The sequence below is a fragment of the Oncorhynchus tshawytscha genome, linkage group LG02 (genome assembly GCF_018296145.1).
Source record: "Oncorhynchus tshawytscha isolate Ot180627B linkage group LG02, Otsh_v2.0, whole genome shotgun sequence".
NCBI classification, from domain to species: domain Eukaryota; kingdom Metazoa; phylum Chordata; class Actinopteri; order Salmoniformes; family Salmonidae; genus Oncorhynchus; species Oncorhynchus tshawytscha.
Genome location: NC_056430.1, coordinates 6,650,739 through 6,664,846, shown reverse-complemented (window position 1 = coordinate 6,664,846; position 14,108 = coordinate 6,650,739). Strand labels below are relative to the sequence as shown.

Here is a 14,108-nt window from a genome sequence, read left to right as displayed (position 1 = left end):
TGACCAGTAGAGAGCTGTGTGTTAACCCTGTGTCTGACCTCTGACCTCTCCCTCTAGTTGCTGAATAGCTATGTGATGACCAGTAGAGAGCTGTGTGTTAACCCTGTGTCTGACCTCTCCCTCTAGTTGCTGAATAGCTATATGATGACCAGTAGAGAGCTGTGTGTTAACACTGTATCTGACCTCTGACCTCTACCTCTAGTTGCTGAATAGCTATGTGATGACCAGTAGAGAGCTGTGTTAACCCTGTGTCTGACCTCTGACCTCTCCCTCTAGTTGCTGAATAGGTATGTGATGACCAGTAGAGAGCTGTGTTAACCCTGAGTCTGACCTCTGACCTCTCCCTCTAGTTGCTGAATAGCTATGTGATGACCAGTAGAGAGCTGTCCATGAACACGGCAGCGTGTCGTCTGCTACAGAACATAATGCCAGGTCTGGAGACAGCTGTGGTCTTCCAGGAGAAGGTACTGTACTGTCATTTAGACAGCTGTGGTCTTCCAGGAGAAGGTACTGTACTGTCATTCAGACAGCTGTGGTCTTCCAGGAGAAGGTACTGTACTGTCATTCAGACAGCTGTGGTGTTACAGGAGAAGGTACTGTACTGTCATTTAGACAGCTGTGGTGTTACAGGAGAAGGTACTGTACTGTCATTCAGACAGCTGTGGTGTTACAGGAGAAGGTACTGTACTGTCATTCAGACAGCTGTGGTGTTACAGGAGGAGGTACTGTACTGTCATTCAGACAGCTGTGGTGTTACAGGAGGAGGTACTGTACTGTCATTCAGACAGCTGTGGTGTTACAGGAGGAGGTACTGTCATTCAGACGGCTGTGGTGTTACAGGAGAAGGTACTGTACTGTCATTCAGACAGCTGTGGTGTTACAGGAGGAGGTACTGTCATTCAGACAGCTGTGGTGTTCCAGGAGGAGGTACTGTACTGTCATTCAGACAGCTGTGGTGTTACAGGAGGAGGTACTGTACTGTCATTCAGACAGCTGTGGTCTTCCAGGAGAAGGTACTGTACTGTCATTCAGACAGCTGTGGTCTTCCAGGAGAAGGTACTGTCATTCAGACAGCTGTGGTGTTACAGGAGGAGGTGCTGTTATTGTCAATCTCCTAGCATCATTTTTCCTACACGCACACAGTCCCCTTGTGAATGTTTTAAAGCCCTGTTTTGAAATGCTGTGGATGTGCTCTCTAGACTAACTGTCTGTGTGTGTGTTGAAACAGGAGGGTCTGGTTGAGAAGCTGTTTAAATGGGCCCAGGAGGCAGAGCAGCCTCTGTGTATCTATGCTACAGGGCTACTGGCCAGAGCGATGGAGAACCAGGAGATAGCTACCAACTACAGGGAAGACAACTCTAAACTGGTTAGTGTACACAGGCACACGTTGTTGATGTTTTTGTTGTTGATGTTTTTGTTGTTGATGTTGGAGATGTTGATGATGTTGTTGTTGATGTTTGAGATGTTGTTGATGTTTGAGATGTTGTTGATGTTTGAGATGATGTTGTTGATGTTGATGTTTGAGATGTTGTTGATGTTTGAGATGTGGTTCATAGACGATGCTTCAATGTAATCCTTGGTGTCTCAGGTGCCACTAATGCTGATGCGGCTACGTGAGCTGCAGGATAAAGACTCAAAGAGTCGTCAGGCCTTAAAACACCCCAGTCCAAAGAAGGCTTCTCAGTCCCTCCAGTCTGTAGCAGAGGAACCTACAGACAGAGACGCCGATGAGGAAGAGGGCAGCACATCTCAGAATACAGCAATGGATAACATGGAGGAAGATGAGGAGGAGGAGGAAGAGGAGAAGAAGAAAAAAGAGAGAGGAAGAGAGACAACATGTAGTAGTAGTTGTAGCAGGCCTGCGTGGTCCAGGCCCAAGCCGTCGTTCCACTTGGGTAAGGCCCAGAAGACCAGCAGCTGTGTATCGGTGAAGCCCATTCCAGACCCCCTGTACCAGCCAGGTCCAGTCCCAGGCCCCGAGACCAGCCTGGGAGAGCCTGAAACCAGGGGGCAGGAGTCTGGAGGAGGACTGGGGAGGAAGAGAACAGCCAGGGAGAATGGAAGGAAAGTCAAACAGGTGAGATCCACCAGGCTGTTGTCTGAAATAACTTTTCCCTGTAGTGCAATATTTCTGACCAGGGCTTTTTCAGACTCGCACCCTGTTGTACCGGGTCTTGTACCGGGTCTTGTGTATTGTCTTCATATACAGCTGCAAATCAAATCAAATGGCTGCTTTTTTTTTTTGAGGGATAATTAACCTCTCCTCTGAATCCACACAGAAACTCCACTTCACCACCCCTTCCATGGATCCAGAGAGAGGCTTGTCCTGCTGTACCGGTAGTGACCAGTCTAACAGTAGCTGGTCAGAGATCAGCTCCTGGGTGATTGGGGGTAACTACCGGCTGTACCCGCTCACCCCTGCTATAGAGCAACGCCTCATCCTCCAGTACCTCACACCCCTAGGAGATTACCAGGAGGTAAGGACTGGACCCTTATCTCTCACTCACACAGATATTAAGGACCCCATCACCACTTAACATTGGTCCCACTTCCCATAATTTGATCCCTGATTTGCATGTATTTGCATTGTAGGTACATGGGCAAGTACAGTGTTGGTCATACACAAAGTACTTTATAAATTCTATACTTTTTTTTAAAGCCATTCTCCATGTTAGTCACTTAACTGGTCAATATAAGCTTTGAATAAATCTATTTTATGTGCTTTGAGGACTTTAACCAACTGTTATGTTCTCACTGCCCCCGGACCCCCTGGAGCTGCTAGCTGTGTTCATGCAGATGGACACCAGAGAGCTTCTTATGCACTACATCGACCTGAAACACACCAACGATGTCCAGCTCACCTTCGACTCACTCCTGGTAATCATCATCATCATCATCATCACTGATCTCATTGTTTAGCATTAGTGCCTCTTTCCAGATCTTGACATGTTTACGGTTGTATTTCCTATCAATACATTGTTATTCCCTATTAGGTGAATTGGGTTTATTGGTGAATTAAACTTTTTTTTTTTTTTTTAGCCAGCTACTAATCATTACCTGTAGAGAATAAGGGTTGTTTTTTTAGCCAGATACTAGTCATTACCTGTAGAGAATAAGGGTTGTTTTTTAGCCAGATACTAGTCATTACTTGTAGAGTAGAGAATAAGGGTTGTTTTTTTAGCCAGGTACTAGTCATTACCTGTAGAGTAGAGAATAAGGGTTGTTTTTTTAGCCAGCTGGTCCATTACCTGTAGAGAATAAGGGTTGTTTTTTAGCCAGCTAGTCATTACCTGTAGAGTAGAGAATAAGGGTTGTTTTTTTAGCCAGATACTAGTCATTACCTGTAGAGTAGAGAATAGGGGTTGTTTTTTTAGCCAGATACTAGTCATTACCTGTAGAGTAGAGAATAGGGGTTGTTTTTTTAGCCAGATACTAGTCATTACCTGTAGAGTAGAGAATAAGGGTTGTTTTTTTAGCCAGATACTAGTCATTACCTGTAGAGTAGAGAATAAGGGTTGTTTTTTTAGCCAGCTAGTCAGTACCTGTGGAGAATAAAGGAAACGGACTGAAAGCTCAAGGCGACAGGCGGTGCAGAGAAACTCCCTTGGAAACAGAGAAGGGTTAGGAGACTCACAACATGAGTATCTCAATAACCTGACAGTAGCAGATCAGCTGTGTCTGTGTGTCTGTGATAAGACCATTTGAAGGCCCGAACGGCTGGGTTCTGCTCTCATAGAGATAGTGTCTGAATGTTGTTGTAACTGATGTCGTTTGCTCTCTCTCTCTGCTCTCTCTCTCTCTCCAGTACCTCGCCTCCCTGCTCCTGCACAAGAAGTTTGCTGCTGACTTCATAGCTCATGGAGGAGTGCAGAAGCTGCTGGAAATCCCCAGACCCTCCATGGCCGCCACTGGGGTATCACTGTGTCTCTACTACCTAGCTTATAACCAGGACGCCATGGAGAGGGTAGGAGTCATATTCAGTGGCTTGTGAAAGTATCCACCCCCCCCTTGGCATTTTTCCAGTTTTGTTGCCTTACTTACTTTAATGATATTTTAATTCCAGGTTGTATCATTTGATTTACACAACATGCCTACCACTTTGAAGATGCAAAATGATTATAATATAATTACAATAGAGCCATCTTTTGCAGCAATTACAGCTGCAAGGGTCTTGGGGTATGTCTCTATAAGCTTGGCACATTTAGCCACTGGGATTTTTGCCCATTCTTCAAAGCAAAACTGCTCCAGTTCCTTCAAGTTGGATGGGTTCCGCTGGTGTACAGCGATCTTTAAGTCATACCACAGATTCTCAATTGGATTGAGGTCTGGGCTTTGACTAGGTCATTCCAAGACATTTAAATGTTCCCCTTAAACCACTCAAGTGTTGCTTTAGCAGTATGCTTAGGGTCATTGTCCTGCTGGAAAGTCAACCTCCGTCCCAGTCTCACATCTCTAGAAGACTGAAACAGGTTTCCCTCAATATTTTCCCAGTAAAAAATCCATCATTCCTTCAATTCTGACCAGTTTCCCAGTTCCTGCCTATGGAAAAACATCCCCCGCAGCATGATGGTGCCACCAGCATGCTTCACTGTGGGGATGGTGTTCACGGGGTGATGAGAGGTATTGGGTTTGCGCCAGACATAGTGTTTTCCTTGATGGCCAAAAAGCTACATTTTTGTCTCATCTGACCAGAGTACCTTCTTCCATCTGTTTGGGGAGTCTCCCACATGCCTGTTGGTGAACACCAAGCATGTTTGCTTATTTTTTTCTTTAAGCAATGGCTTTTTTCTGGCCACTCTTCTGTAAAGCCCAGCTCTGTGGAGTGTACGGCTTAAAGTGGTCCTATGGACAGATACTCTAATCTCCGCTGTGCAGTTTGCAGCTCCTTCAGGGTTATCTTTGGTCTATTAATGCCCTCTTTGGTCTGTGAGTTTTTTGTTTGCCATATTCTTTCCATGATTAAATGGTGCTCTGTGGGATGTTCAACGTTTCTGATATTTTTTTATAACCCAACCCTGATCTGTACTTCTCCACAACTTTGTCCCTGACCTGTTTGGAGAGCTCCTTGGTCTTCATGGTGCCGCTTGCTTGGTGGTGTTGCAGACTCTGGGGTCTGTCAGAACAGGTGTATATATACTGAGATAATGTGACAGATCATGTGACACTTAGATTGCACACAGGTAGACTTTATTTAACTAATTATGTGACTTCTGAAGGTAATTGGTTGCACCAGATCTTATTTAGGAACTTCATAGCAAAGAGGGCGAATACAAATGCACGCACCACTTTTTTAATTTTATTTTTTCATTTCACTTCACCATTTAGGACTATTTTGTGTACGTCCATTACATGGAATCCAAATAAAACTACTACATTTAAATTACAGGTTGTAATGCAACTAAGTAGGAGAAACACCAAGGGGGATGAACACTTTTGCAAGGCACTGTTTACACACACACTTAGCCCACACAGTAGCAAATCCACATTCAACTACCAAAATGAAACCTCATTGGATGTCATTTTGTTTGCTGTCACGTGACTTGAAACATATAACTGTGTAGGTGTGTTTGTTACCTGACTGTCTCTCCCTCCTACAGGTGTCTGTTACCTGACTGTCTCTCCCTCCTACAGGTGTGTCTGTTACCTGACTGTCTCTCCCTCCTACAGGTGTGTCTGTTACCTGACTGTCTCTCCCTCCTACAGGTGTCTGTTACCTGACTGTCTCTCCCTCCTACAGGTGTGTCTGTTACCTGACTGTCTCTCCCTCCTACAGGCGTGTCTGTTAACTGACTGTCTCTTCCTCCTACAGGTGTGTCTGTTACCTGACTGTCTCTTCCTCCTACAGGTTTGTCTGTTACCTGACTGTCTCTTCCTCCTACAGGTGTGTCTGTTACCTGACTGTCTCTCCCTCCTACAGGTGTGTCTGTTACCTGACTGTCTCTCCCTCCTACAGGTGTGTCTGTTACCTGACTGTCTCTCCCTCCTACAGGTGTGTCTGTTACCTGACTGTCTCTTCCTCCTACAGGTGTGTTTGTTACCTGACTGTCTCTTCCTCCTACAGGCGTGTCTGTTAACTGACTGTCTCTTCCTCCTACAGGTGTGTTTGTTACCTGACTGTCTCTTCCTCCTACAGGTGTGTCTGTTACCTGACTGTCTCTCCCTCCTACAGGTGTGTTTGTTACCTGACTGTCTCTTCCTCCTACAGGTGTGTTTGTTACCTGACTGTCTCTTCCTCCTACAGGTGTGTCTGTTACCTGACTGTCTCTCCCTCCTACAGGTGTGTCTGTTACCTGACTGTCTCTCCCTCCTACAGGTGTGTCTGTTACCTGACTGTCTCTCCCTCCTACAGGTGTGTCTGTTACCTGACTGTCTCTCCCTCCTACAGGTGTGTCTGTTACCTGACTGTCTCTCCCTCCTACAGGTGTGTCTGTTACCTGACTGTCTCTTCCTCCTACAGGTGTGTCTGTTACCTGACTGTCTCTCCTCCTACAGGTGTGTCTGTTAACTGACTGTCTCTTCCTCCTACAGGCGTGTCTGTTAACTGACTGTCTCTTCCTCCTACAGGTGTGTCTGTTACCTGACTGTCTGTCCCCCCTACAGGCGTGTGTGTTACCTGACTGCCTGTCCCTCCTACAGGCGTGTCTGTTACCTGACTGTCTGTCCCTCCTACAGGTGTCTGTTATCTGACTGTCTCTCCCTCCTACAGGTGTGTCTGTTACCTGACTGTCTGTCCCTCCTACAGGTGTGTATGCTGCCGGACAGTGTGTTGTCAGACATGGTGGGCTATGCCTTGTGGCTCCTGGAGTGTTCCCACGCGTCGGGCTGCTGCCATACCACCATATTCTTCTCCATCTCCTTCTCATTCAGAGCCATACTGCAGCTGTTTGACCACCAGGATGGCCTCAGGAGACTAGTTAACCTGGTGAGTAGGGGTGAGAGCCGGGGGAGATTGGCTCTGATTGAGAGAATCTTACTGCAGTCATCAGGACAGTCAACCTGGCGAGTAGGGGGAGAGACAGGGGAGATGGCTCTGATTGAGAGAATCTTACTGCAGTCATCAGGACAGTCAACCTGGCTGGGGCCAGACAGGGAGATTCTTCTGATTGAGAGAATCTTCTCAGTCATCAGGACAGTCAACCTGGCAGCTGTTTGACCACCAGGATGGCCTGAATGTGAGAATCTTAGCAGTCATAGGGCACAACCTGGTGAGTAGGGGTGAGAGACGGGGGAGATTGGCTCTGATTGAGAGAATCTTACTGCAGTCATCAGGACAGTCAACCTGGCGAGTAGGGGTGAGAGACGGGGGAGATTGGCTCTGAATGAGAGAGTCTTACTGCAGTCATCAGGACAGTCAACCTGGCGAGTAGGGGGAGAGGCGGGGGAGATTGGCTCTGAATGAGAGAGTCTTACTGCAGTCATCAGGACAGTCAACCTGGCGAGTAGGGGGAGAGACAGGGGAGATTGGCTCTGAATGAGAGAGTAGAGGTCCAGTAGTCCCCCTTGCAGTATTCCCACTGCCTAGCTTCTATGTTGTCCCTCGGCTACTGATTTCAGAAGACAGTTGTGATGCCAGAGGACCTTGAAATTGCTTTCCTTTTGTAGCGTCACAGCCCTGAAGGTGCGGTCGCTAAGTTTAATTTGTTGAAGAAAACGTTCTCTCGTCAGGACAGTTTTTTTTTTCTTCCCCCTCTGACCCATGACCCAGTGCTGTGTATCCCCTCACCTCTCTCTCTCTCTCTCTCTCTCTCTCTCTCTCTCTCTAGATCAGTACATTAGAGATCCTGAACCCAGAGGACCAGGGGGCCATGTTGAGTGACGACCAGGTGTTCTCCAGCCGTCAGACAGCCAAACACACCTGTATGTGCCTGAGAAGGTACTTCGAGGCCCACCTGGCTGTCAAGGTGGAGCAAGTCAAACAGTCCCTCCAGAGAACTGAAGGGGGCGCTCAAGTTCACCCTCAGCCTTACTACAAGGTAGATTACCTATTTAACCTCTTGCGTCGACCTGAGACGCAGACGTCCCATCTAGGCATCTGGAAATGCAAATGCGCTACGCCAAATGCTAATAGCACTCGTTAAAACTCAAACGTTCATCAAAACACACATGCAGGGCACTGAATTAAAGCTACACTCGTTGTGAATCTAGCCAACGAGTCATATTATTAAAATGCTTTTCGGCGAAAGCATGAGAAGCATGAGAAGCTATTATCTGATAGCATGCAACAGCCCGAAATACCTGAAGGCGACGTAAACAAAAGAATTAGCGTAGCCGGCGCTACACAAATAGCAGAAATAAAATATAAAACATTCATTACCTTGGACGAGCTTCTTTGTTGGCACTCCTATATGTCACATAAACATCACTATTGGGTCTTTTTTTAGATTAAATCGGTCCATATATACCCAAAATATCCATCTATGGAAACTGTGTGATTCAGAAAAAAACACCGTTTCAAAACGCTACGTCATTTTTTAAAATAAAAAAAAGTTGACGATAAACTTTCACAAAACACTTCGAAATACTTTTGTAATCCAACTTTAGGTATTAGTAAACGTTAATAATCTATCAAATTGATCACGAGGCGATGTGTATTCAATAGCTCCACGCTTTCAAATTATCTTCCAAAATCTCTCTTCCAAAACTTCCTGTCGGAGACCGGATGGATAGTGGTCTCTCTTCCTCGTTTGACCAAGAAACAACGAGAAGGCAATTGACAAGAGTGGTGACATCGTGTGGAAGCTGTAGGACTTGCAATCAAGTCGGCCCTATTTAATTTCGTGCCCCTTGAACAATACATGCAAGTGGCGCATGGATATTTTTTTCAGTTTTCAGTGATCAGTTTTTCTTGCGCTTTTCGATGAAACAGACGCTCTGTTATAGTCACAGCGGTGATTTAACCAGTTTTAGAAACGTGAGAGTGTTTTCTATCCACACATACTAATCATATGCATATACTATATTCCTGGCATGAGTAGCAGGACGCCGAAATGCTGCGCGATTTTTAACAGAATGTTCGAAAAAGTAGAGGGTCGACTTAAGACACACTAACTAACATGCATTTAGATTTGATCAAGATATGTTACTTAACTTTTGGATGATAAAGATGTATGTATTGATTAGTTTAATAATTGATTATGGATAACAAAGACTGATTGATTGATTATGGATAACAAAGACTGATTGATTGATTGATTTCTCAATTGTTTTTATACATTTTTGATTTATTTCACCTTTTTATTTAACAAATTCTCATTTACAACTACGACCTGGTCAAGATAAAGCAAAGCAGTGTCGACACAAATAACAACACAGAGTTACACATGGAGTAAACAAACGTTCAATCAATAACACAATAGAAAAAGAAAATTGGTTGATTTTGACTTTATTGATGACTTGTTGTGTGTCTGTGTCTGTGTCTGTGTCCGCATCCCCCCACAGTCGTGTTCGTACAGTCATGAGCAGGTGGTGGACATGATGGACTTTCTAATAGACTGTGGACCCACTCAGCTTCACTGGGAACCTGTGGAGGTGTTTCACAAGCTCTCCTGTATTCCCCTCGTGTTACAACTCATCTCTATAGCTTGTGACTGGAGGAGTTATTATGGCAGGTAGGTTACCTGTAGTCTCTCTAATTTACCTGATTTTACTGGAGGAGTTACTATGGCAGGTAGGTTACCTGTAGTCTCTCTAATTGACCTGATTTTACTGGAGGAGTTACTATGGCAGGTAGGTTACCTGTAGTCTCTCTAATTTACCTGATTTTACTGGAGGAGTTACTATGGCAGGTAGGTTACCTGTAGTCTCTCTAATTGACCTGATTTTACTGGAGGAGTTACTATGGCAGGTAGGTTACCTGTAGTCTCACTAATTGACCTGATTTTACTGGAGGAGTTACTATGGCAGGTAGGTTACCTGTAGTCTCTCTAATTGACCTGGTTTTAGTGGAGGAGTTACTATGGCAGGTAGGTTACCTGTAGTCTCTCTAATTTACCTGATTTTACTGGAGGAGTTACTATGGCAGGTAGGTTACCTGTAGTCTCTCTAATTTACCTGATTTTACTGGAGGAGTTACTATGGCAGGTAGGTTACCTGTAGTCTCTCTAATTGACCTGATTTTACTGGAGGAGTTACTATGGCAGGTAGGTTACCTGTAGTCTCTCTAATTGACCTGGTTTTAGTGGAGGAGTTACTATGGCAGGTAGGTTACCTGTAGTCTCTCTAATTGACCTGGTTTTACTGGAGGACATGGCAGGTAGGTTACCTGTTCTCTCTAATTGACCTGGTTTTAGTGGAGGAGTTACTATGGCAGGTAGGTTACCTGTAGTCTTCTAATTGACCTGGTTTTAGTGGAGGAGTTACTATGGCAGGTAGGTTACCTGTAGTCTCTCTAATTTACCTGATTTTACTGGAGGAGTTACTATGGCAGGTAGGTTACCTGTAGTCTCTCTAATTGACCTGATTTTACTGGAGGAGTTATTATGGCAGGTAGGTTACCTGTAGTCTCTCTAATTGACCTGATTTTAGTGGAGGAGTTACTATGGCAGGTAGGTTACCTGTAGTCTCTCTAATTTACCTGATTTTAGTGGAGGAGTTATTATGGCAGGTAGGTTACCTGTAGTCTCTCTAATTGACCTGGTTTTAGTGGAGGAGTTACTATGGCAGGTAGGTTACCTGTAGTCTCTCTAATTGACCTGGTTTTAGTGGAGGAGTTACTATGGCAGGTAGGTTACCTGTAGTCTCTCTAATTGACCTGGTTTTAGTGGAGGAGTTACTATGGCAGGTAGGTTACCTGTAGTCTCTCTAATTGACCTGATTTTACTGGAGGAGTTACTATGGCAGGTAGGTTACCTGTAGTCTCTCTAATTGACCTGATTTTACTGGAGGAGTTACTATGGCAGGTAGGTTACCTGTGGTCTCTCTAATTGACCTGATTTTACTGGAGGAGTTATTATGGCAGGTAGGTTACCTGTAGTCTCTCTAATTGACCTGATTTTACTGGAGGAGTTACTATGGCAGGTAGGTTACCTGTAGTCTCTCTAATTTACCTGATTTTAGTGGAGGAGTTATTATGGCAGGTAGGTTACCTGTAGTCTCTCTAATTGACCTGGTTTTAGTGGAGGAGTTACTATGGCAGGTAGGTTACCTGTAGTCTCTCTAATTGACCTGGTTTTAGTGGAGGAGTTACTATGGCAGGTAGGTTACCTGTAGTCTCTCTAATTGACCTGGTTTTAGTGGAGGAGTTACTATGGCAGGTAGGTTACCTGTAGTCTCTCTAATTTACCTGATTTTACTGGAGGAGTTACTATGGCAGGTAGGTTACCTGTAGTCTCTCTAATTGACCTGATTTTACTGGAGGAGTTACTATGGCAGGTAGGTTACCTGTAGTCTCTCTAATTGACCTGATTTTACTGGAGGAGTTACTATGGCAGGTAGGTTACCTGTAGTCTCACTAATTGACCTGATTTTACTGGAGGAGTTACTATGCCAGGTAGGTTACCTGTAGTCTCTAATTGACCTGATTTTACTGGAGGAGTTACTATGCCAGGTAGGTTACCTGTAGTCTCTCTAATTGACCTGATTTTACTGGAGGAGTTACTATGGCAGGTAGGTTACCTGTAGTCTCTCTAATTGACCTGATTTTACTGGAGGAGTTACTATGGCAGGTAGGTTACCTGTAGTCTCTCTAATTTACCTGATTTTACTGGAGGAGTTACTATGGCAGGTAGGTTACCTGTAGTCTCTCTAATTGACCTGATTTTACTGGAGGAGTTACTATGGCAGGTAGGTTACCTGTAGTCTCTCTAATTGACCTGGTTTTAGTGGAGGAGTTACTATGGCAGGTAGGTTACCTGTAGTCTCTCTAATTGACCTGATTTTACTGGAGGAGTTACTATGGCAGGTAGGTTACCTGTAGTCTCTCTAATTGACCTGATTTTACTGGAGGAGTTACTATGGCAGGTAGGTTACCTGTAGTCTCTCTAATTGACCTGATTTTACTGGAGGAGTTACTATGGCAGGTAGGTTACCTGTAGTCTCTCTAATTGACCTGATTTTACTGGAGGAGTTATTATGGCAGGTAGGTTACCTGTAGTCTCTCTAATTGACCTGGTTTTAGAGGAGGAGTTACTATGGCAGGTAGGTTACCTGTAGTCTCTCTAATTGACCTGATTTAACACCTGCACATTCTTCTGATGAAGACTTCAAATATTTCTTTGTTCTTTCGGCCAGTTTCTTGCCGTCGTTTTGTTGTCATGACAAAATGTACAGGTTGGATAATACCTATGCACACATTCTGATTTAAAAAGTATTTTTTTTCCCTCCAAGGTCTAGAAGGCAGTTACAGTTATATCTATAGTGAGCTAAGATAAAAGTCCTGCTCAGTCTCCTCCCCTTGTCAGTAAGACTGCTGTACCCCCATAAAGATAATACTGTCTTACTTACTGTTCTGTCTACCAGGTCTGATACGGTGCGTTTCGCCCTGGACATCCTGGCTATGCTGACTGTAGTACCTAAAGTTCAGCTGCTGCTAGCTGAGACTGTAGACGTGCTGGATGAAGGAGGATCCACCGTCTGCACTGTCGGTATGTCTCTCTAGATTCTCTATATACTACTAGGTCAGTCTCTCTACATGCTCTATACACTACTTGGCCAGTCTCTCTAGATTCTATATATCTACACTACTGGGTCAGTCTCTTTAGATGCTCTATATACTACTCGGTCAGTCTCTCTAGATTCTCTATATCTATACTACTCGGTCAGTCTCTCTAGATTCTCTATATCTATACTACTAGGTCAGTCTCTCTAGATTCTCTATATCTATACTACTAGGTCAGTCTCTCTAGATTCTCTATATCTATACTACTAGGTCAGTCTCTCTAGATTCTCTATATCTATACTACTAGGTCAGTCTCTAGATTCTCTATATCTATACTACCAGGTCAGTCTCTCTAGAGCAGTGATACCAACTGGTCGGTCTCCAAGGCGTTTCTTGTCGATCACCAAACATTTGTTTTATTAGTTTCTTGCTGTTGGTGGCCTCGTGCCAGGAAGGAAGTGTTCCCTTTTATTGAACCATTTTACGTTTTGAAATCTCGCAGTATCCAACTTAGCTGTACATTCGAGGCTTTTTTTAATTTATTTTTTACAGTCCATGACGAATACATACGAATACAGCAAAGAGTTGCTGTTTTTATGAGTAAGTTCATGTTTAAGTTGTTATTCAGCAATGTCAATGCTTTCAAAAAAAAAAAATTATAAGCCAAGAAATGCACGTTCTCCCTACTTCCACTCACACTACAACCAGCACTGCAGCTGCAGTAAATGAGTAGCAAAGGGTTTTGATACGTTTGCGTTGTCATCAGTACGGCAGGTAGCCTAGTGGTTAGAGTGTAGAGGGGGCAGGTAGCCTAGTGGTTAGAGTGTAGAGGTGGCAGGTAGCCTAGTGGTTAGAGTGTAGGGGTGGCAGGTAGCCTAGTGGTTAGAGTGTAGGGGGGCAGGTAGCAGGGTAGCCTAGTGGTTAGAGTGTAGGGGGGCAGGTAGTCTAGTGGTTAGAGTGTAGAGGGGGCAGGTAGCCTAGTGGTTAGAGTGTAGAGGGGGCAGGTAGCCTAGTGGTTAGAGTGTAGAGGGGGCAGGTAGCCTAGTGGTTAGAGGGGAGGGGGCAGGTAGCCTAGTGGTTAGGTTAGGGGGGCAGGTAGCCTAGTGGTTAGAGGGGGCAGGTAGCCTAGTGGTTAGAGGGGGAGGCAGGTAGCCTAGTGGTTAGAGGGGGCAGGTAGCCTAGTGGTTAGGGGGGGCAGGTAGCCTAGTGGTTAGAGGGGGCAGGTAGCCTAGTGGTTAGAGGGGGGGGCAGGTAGCCTAGTGGTTAGAGGGGTTAGCGGGTAGCCTAGTGGTTAGAGGGGCAGGTAGCCTAGTGGTTAGAGGGGGCAGGTAGCCTAGTGGTTAGAGGGGGCAGGTAGCCTAGTGGTTAGAGGGGGCAGGTAGCCTAGTGGTTAGAGTGTAGAGGGGGCAGGATAGCCTAGTGGTTGAGTGTAGGGGCGGCATGTAGTCTAGTGGTTAGAGTGTAGGGGCGGCAGGGTAGCCTAGCGGTTAGAGTGTAGGGGTGGCAGGGTAGC

General features: G+C 45.1%; 1 protein-coding gene across 11 annotated transcripts in view; it reads left to right on the top strand.

The window, feature by feature from the left end:
• LOC112254074 (DDB1- and CUL4-associated factor 1) overlaps positions 1-14,108 on the top strand; it is a 41,753-nt gene that overhangs the window by 3,273 nt on the left and 24,372 nt on the right. The window contains exons 1-11 of one of the 11 annotated variants that reach the window (XM_042329774.1): positions 600-765; positions 809-1,056; positions 1,229-1,366; positions 1,589-2,077; positions 2,280-2,477; positions 2,776-2,877; positions 3,806-3,964; positions 6,743-6,922; positions 7,764-7,973; positions 9,439-9,608; positions 12,457-12,581. In XM_042329774.1, the coding sequence (XP_042185708.1) occupies positions 1,316-1,366; positions 1,589-2,077; positions 2,280-2,477; positions 2,776-2,877; positions 3,806-3,964; positions 6,743-6,922; positions 7,764-7,973; positions 9,439-9,608; positions 12,457-12,581 (1,684 nt within the window). In that variant the 5' untranslated portion in view covers positions 600-765; positions 809-1,056; positions 1,229-1,315. The other 10 variants (XM_042329770.1, XM_042329783.1, XM_042329779.1 and 7 more) reach the window with 10 other exon arrangements.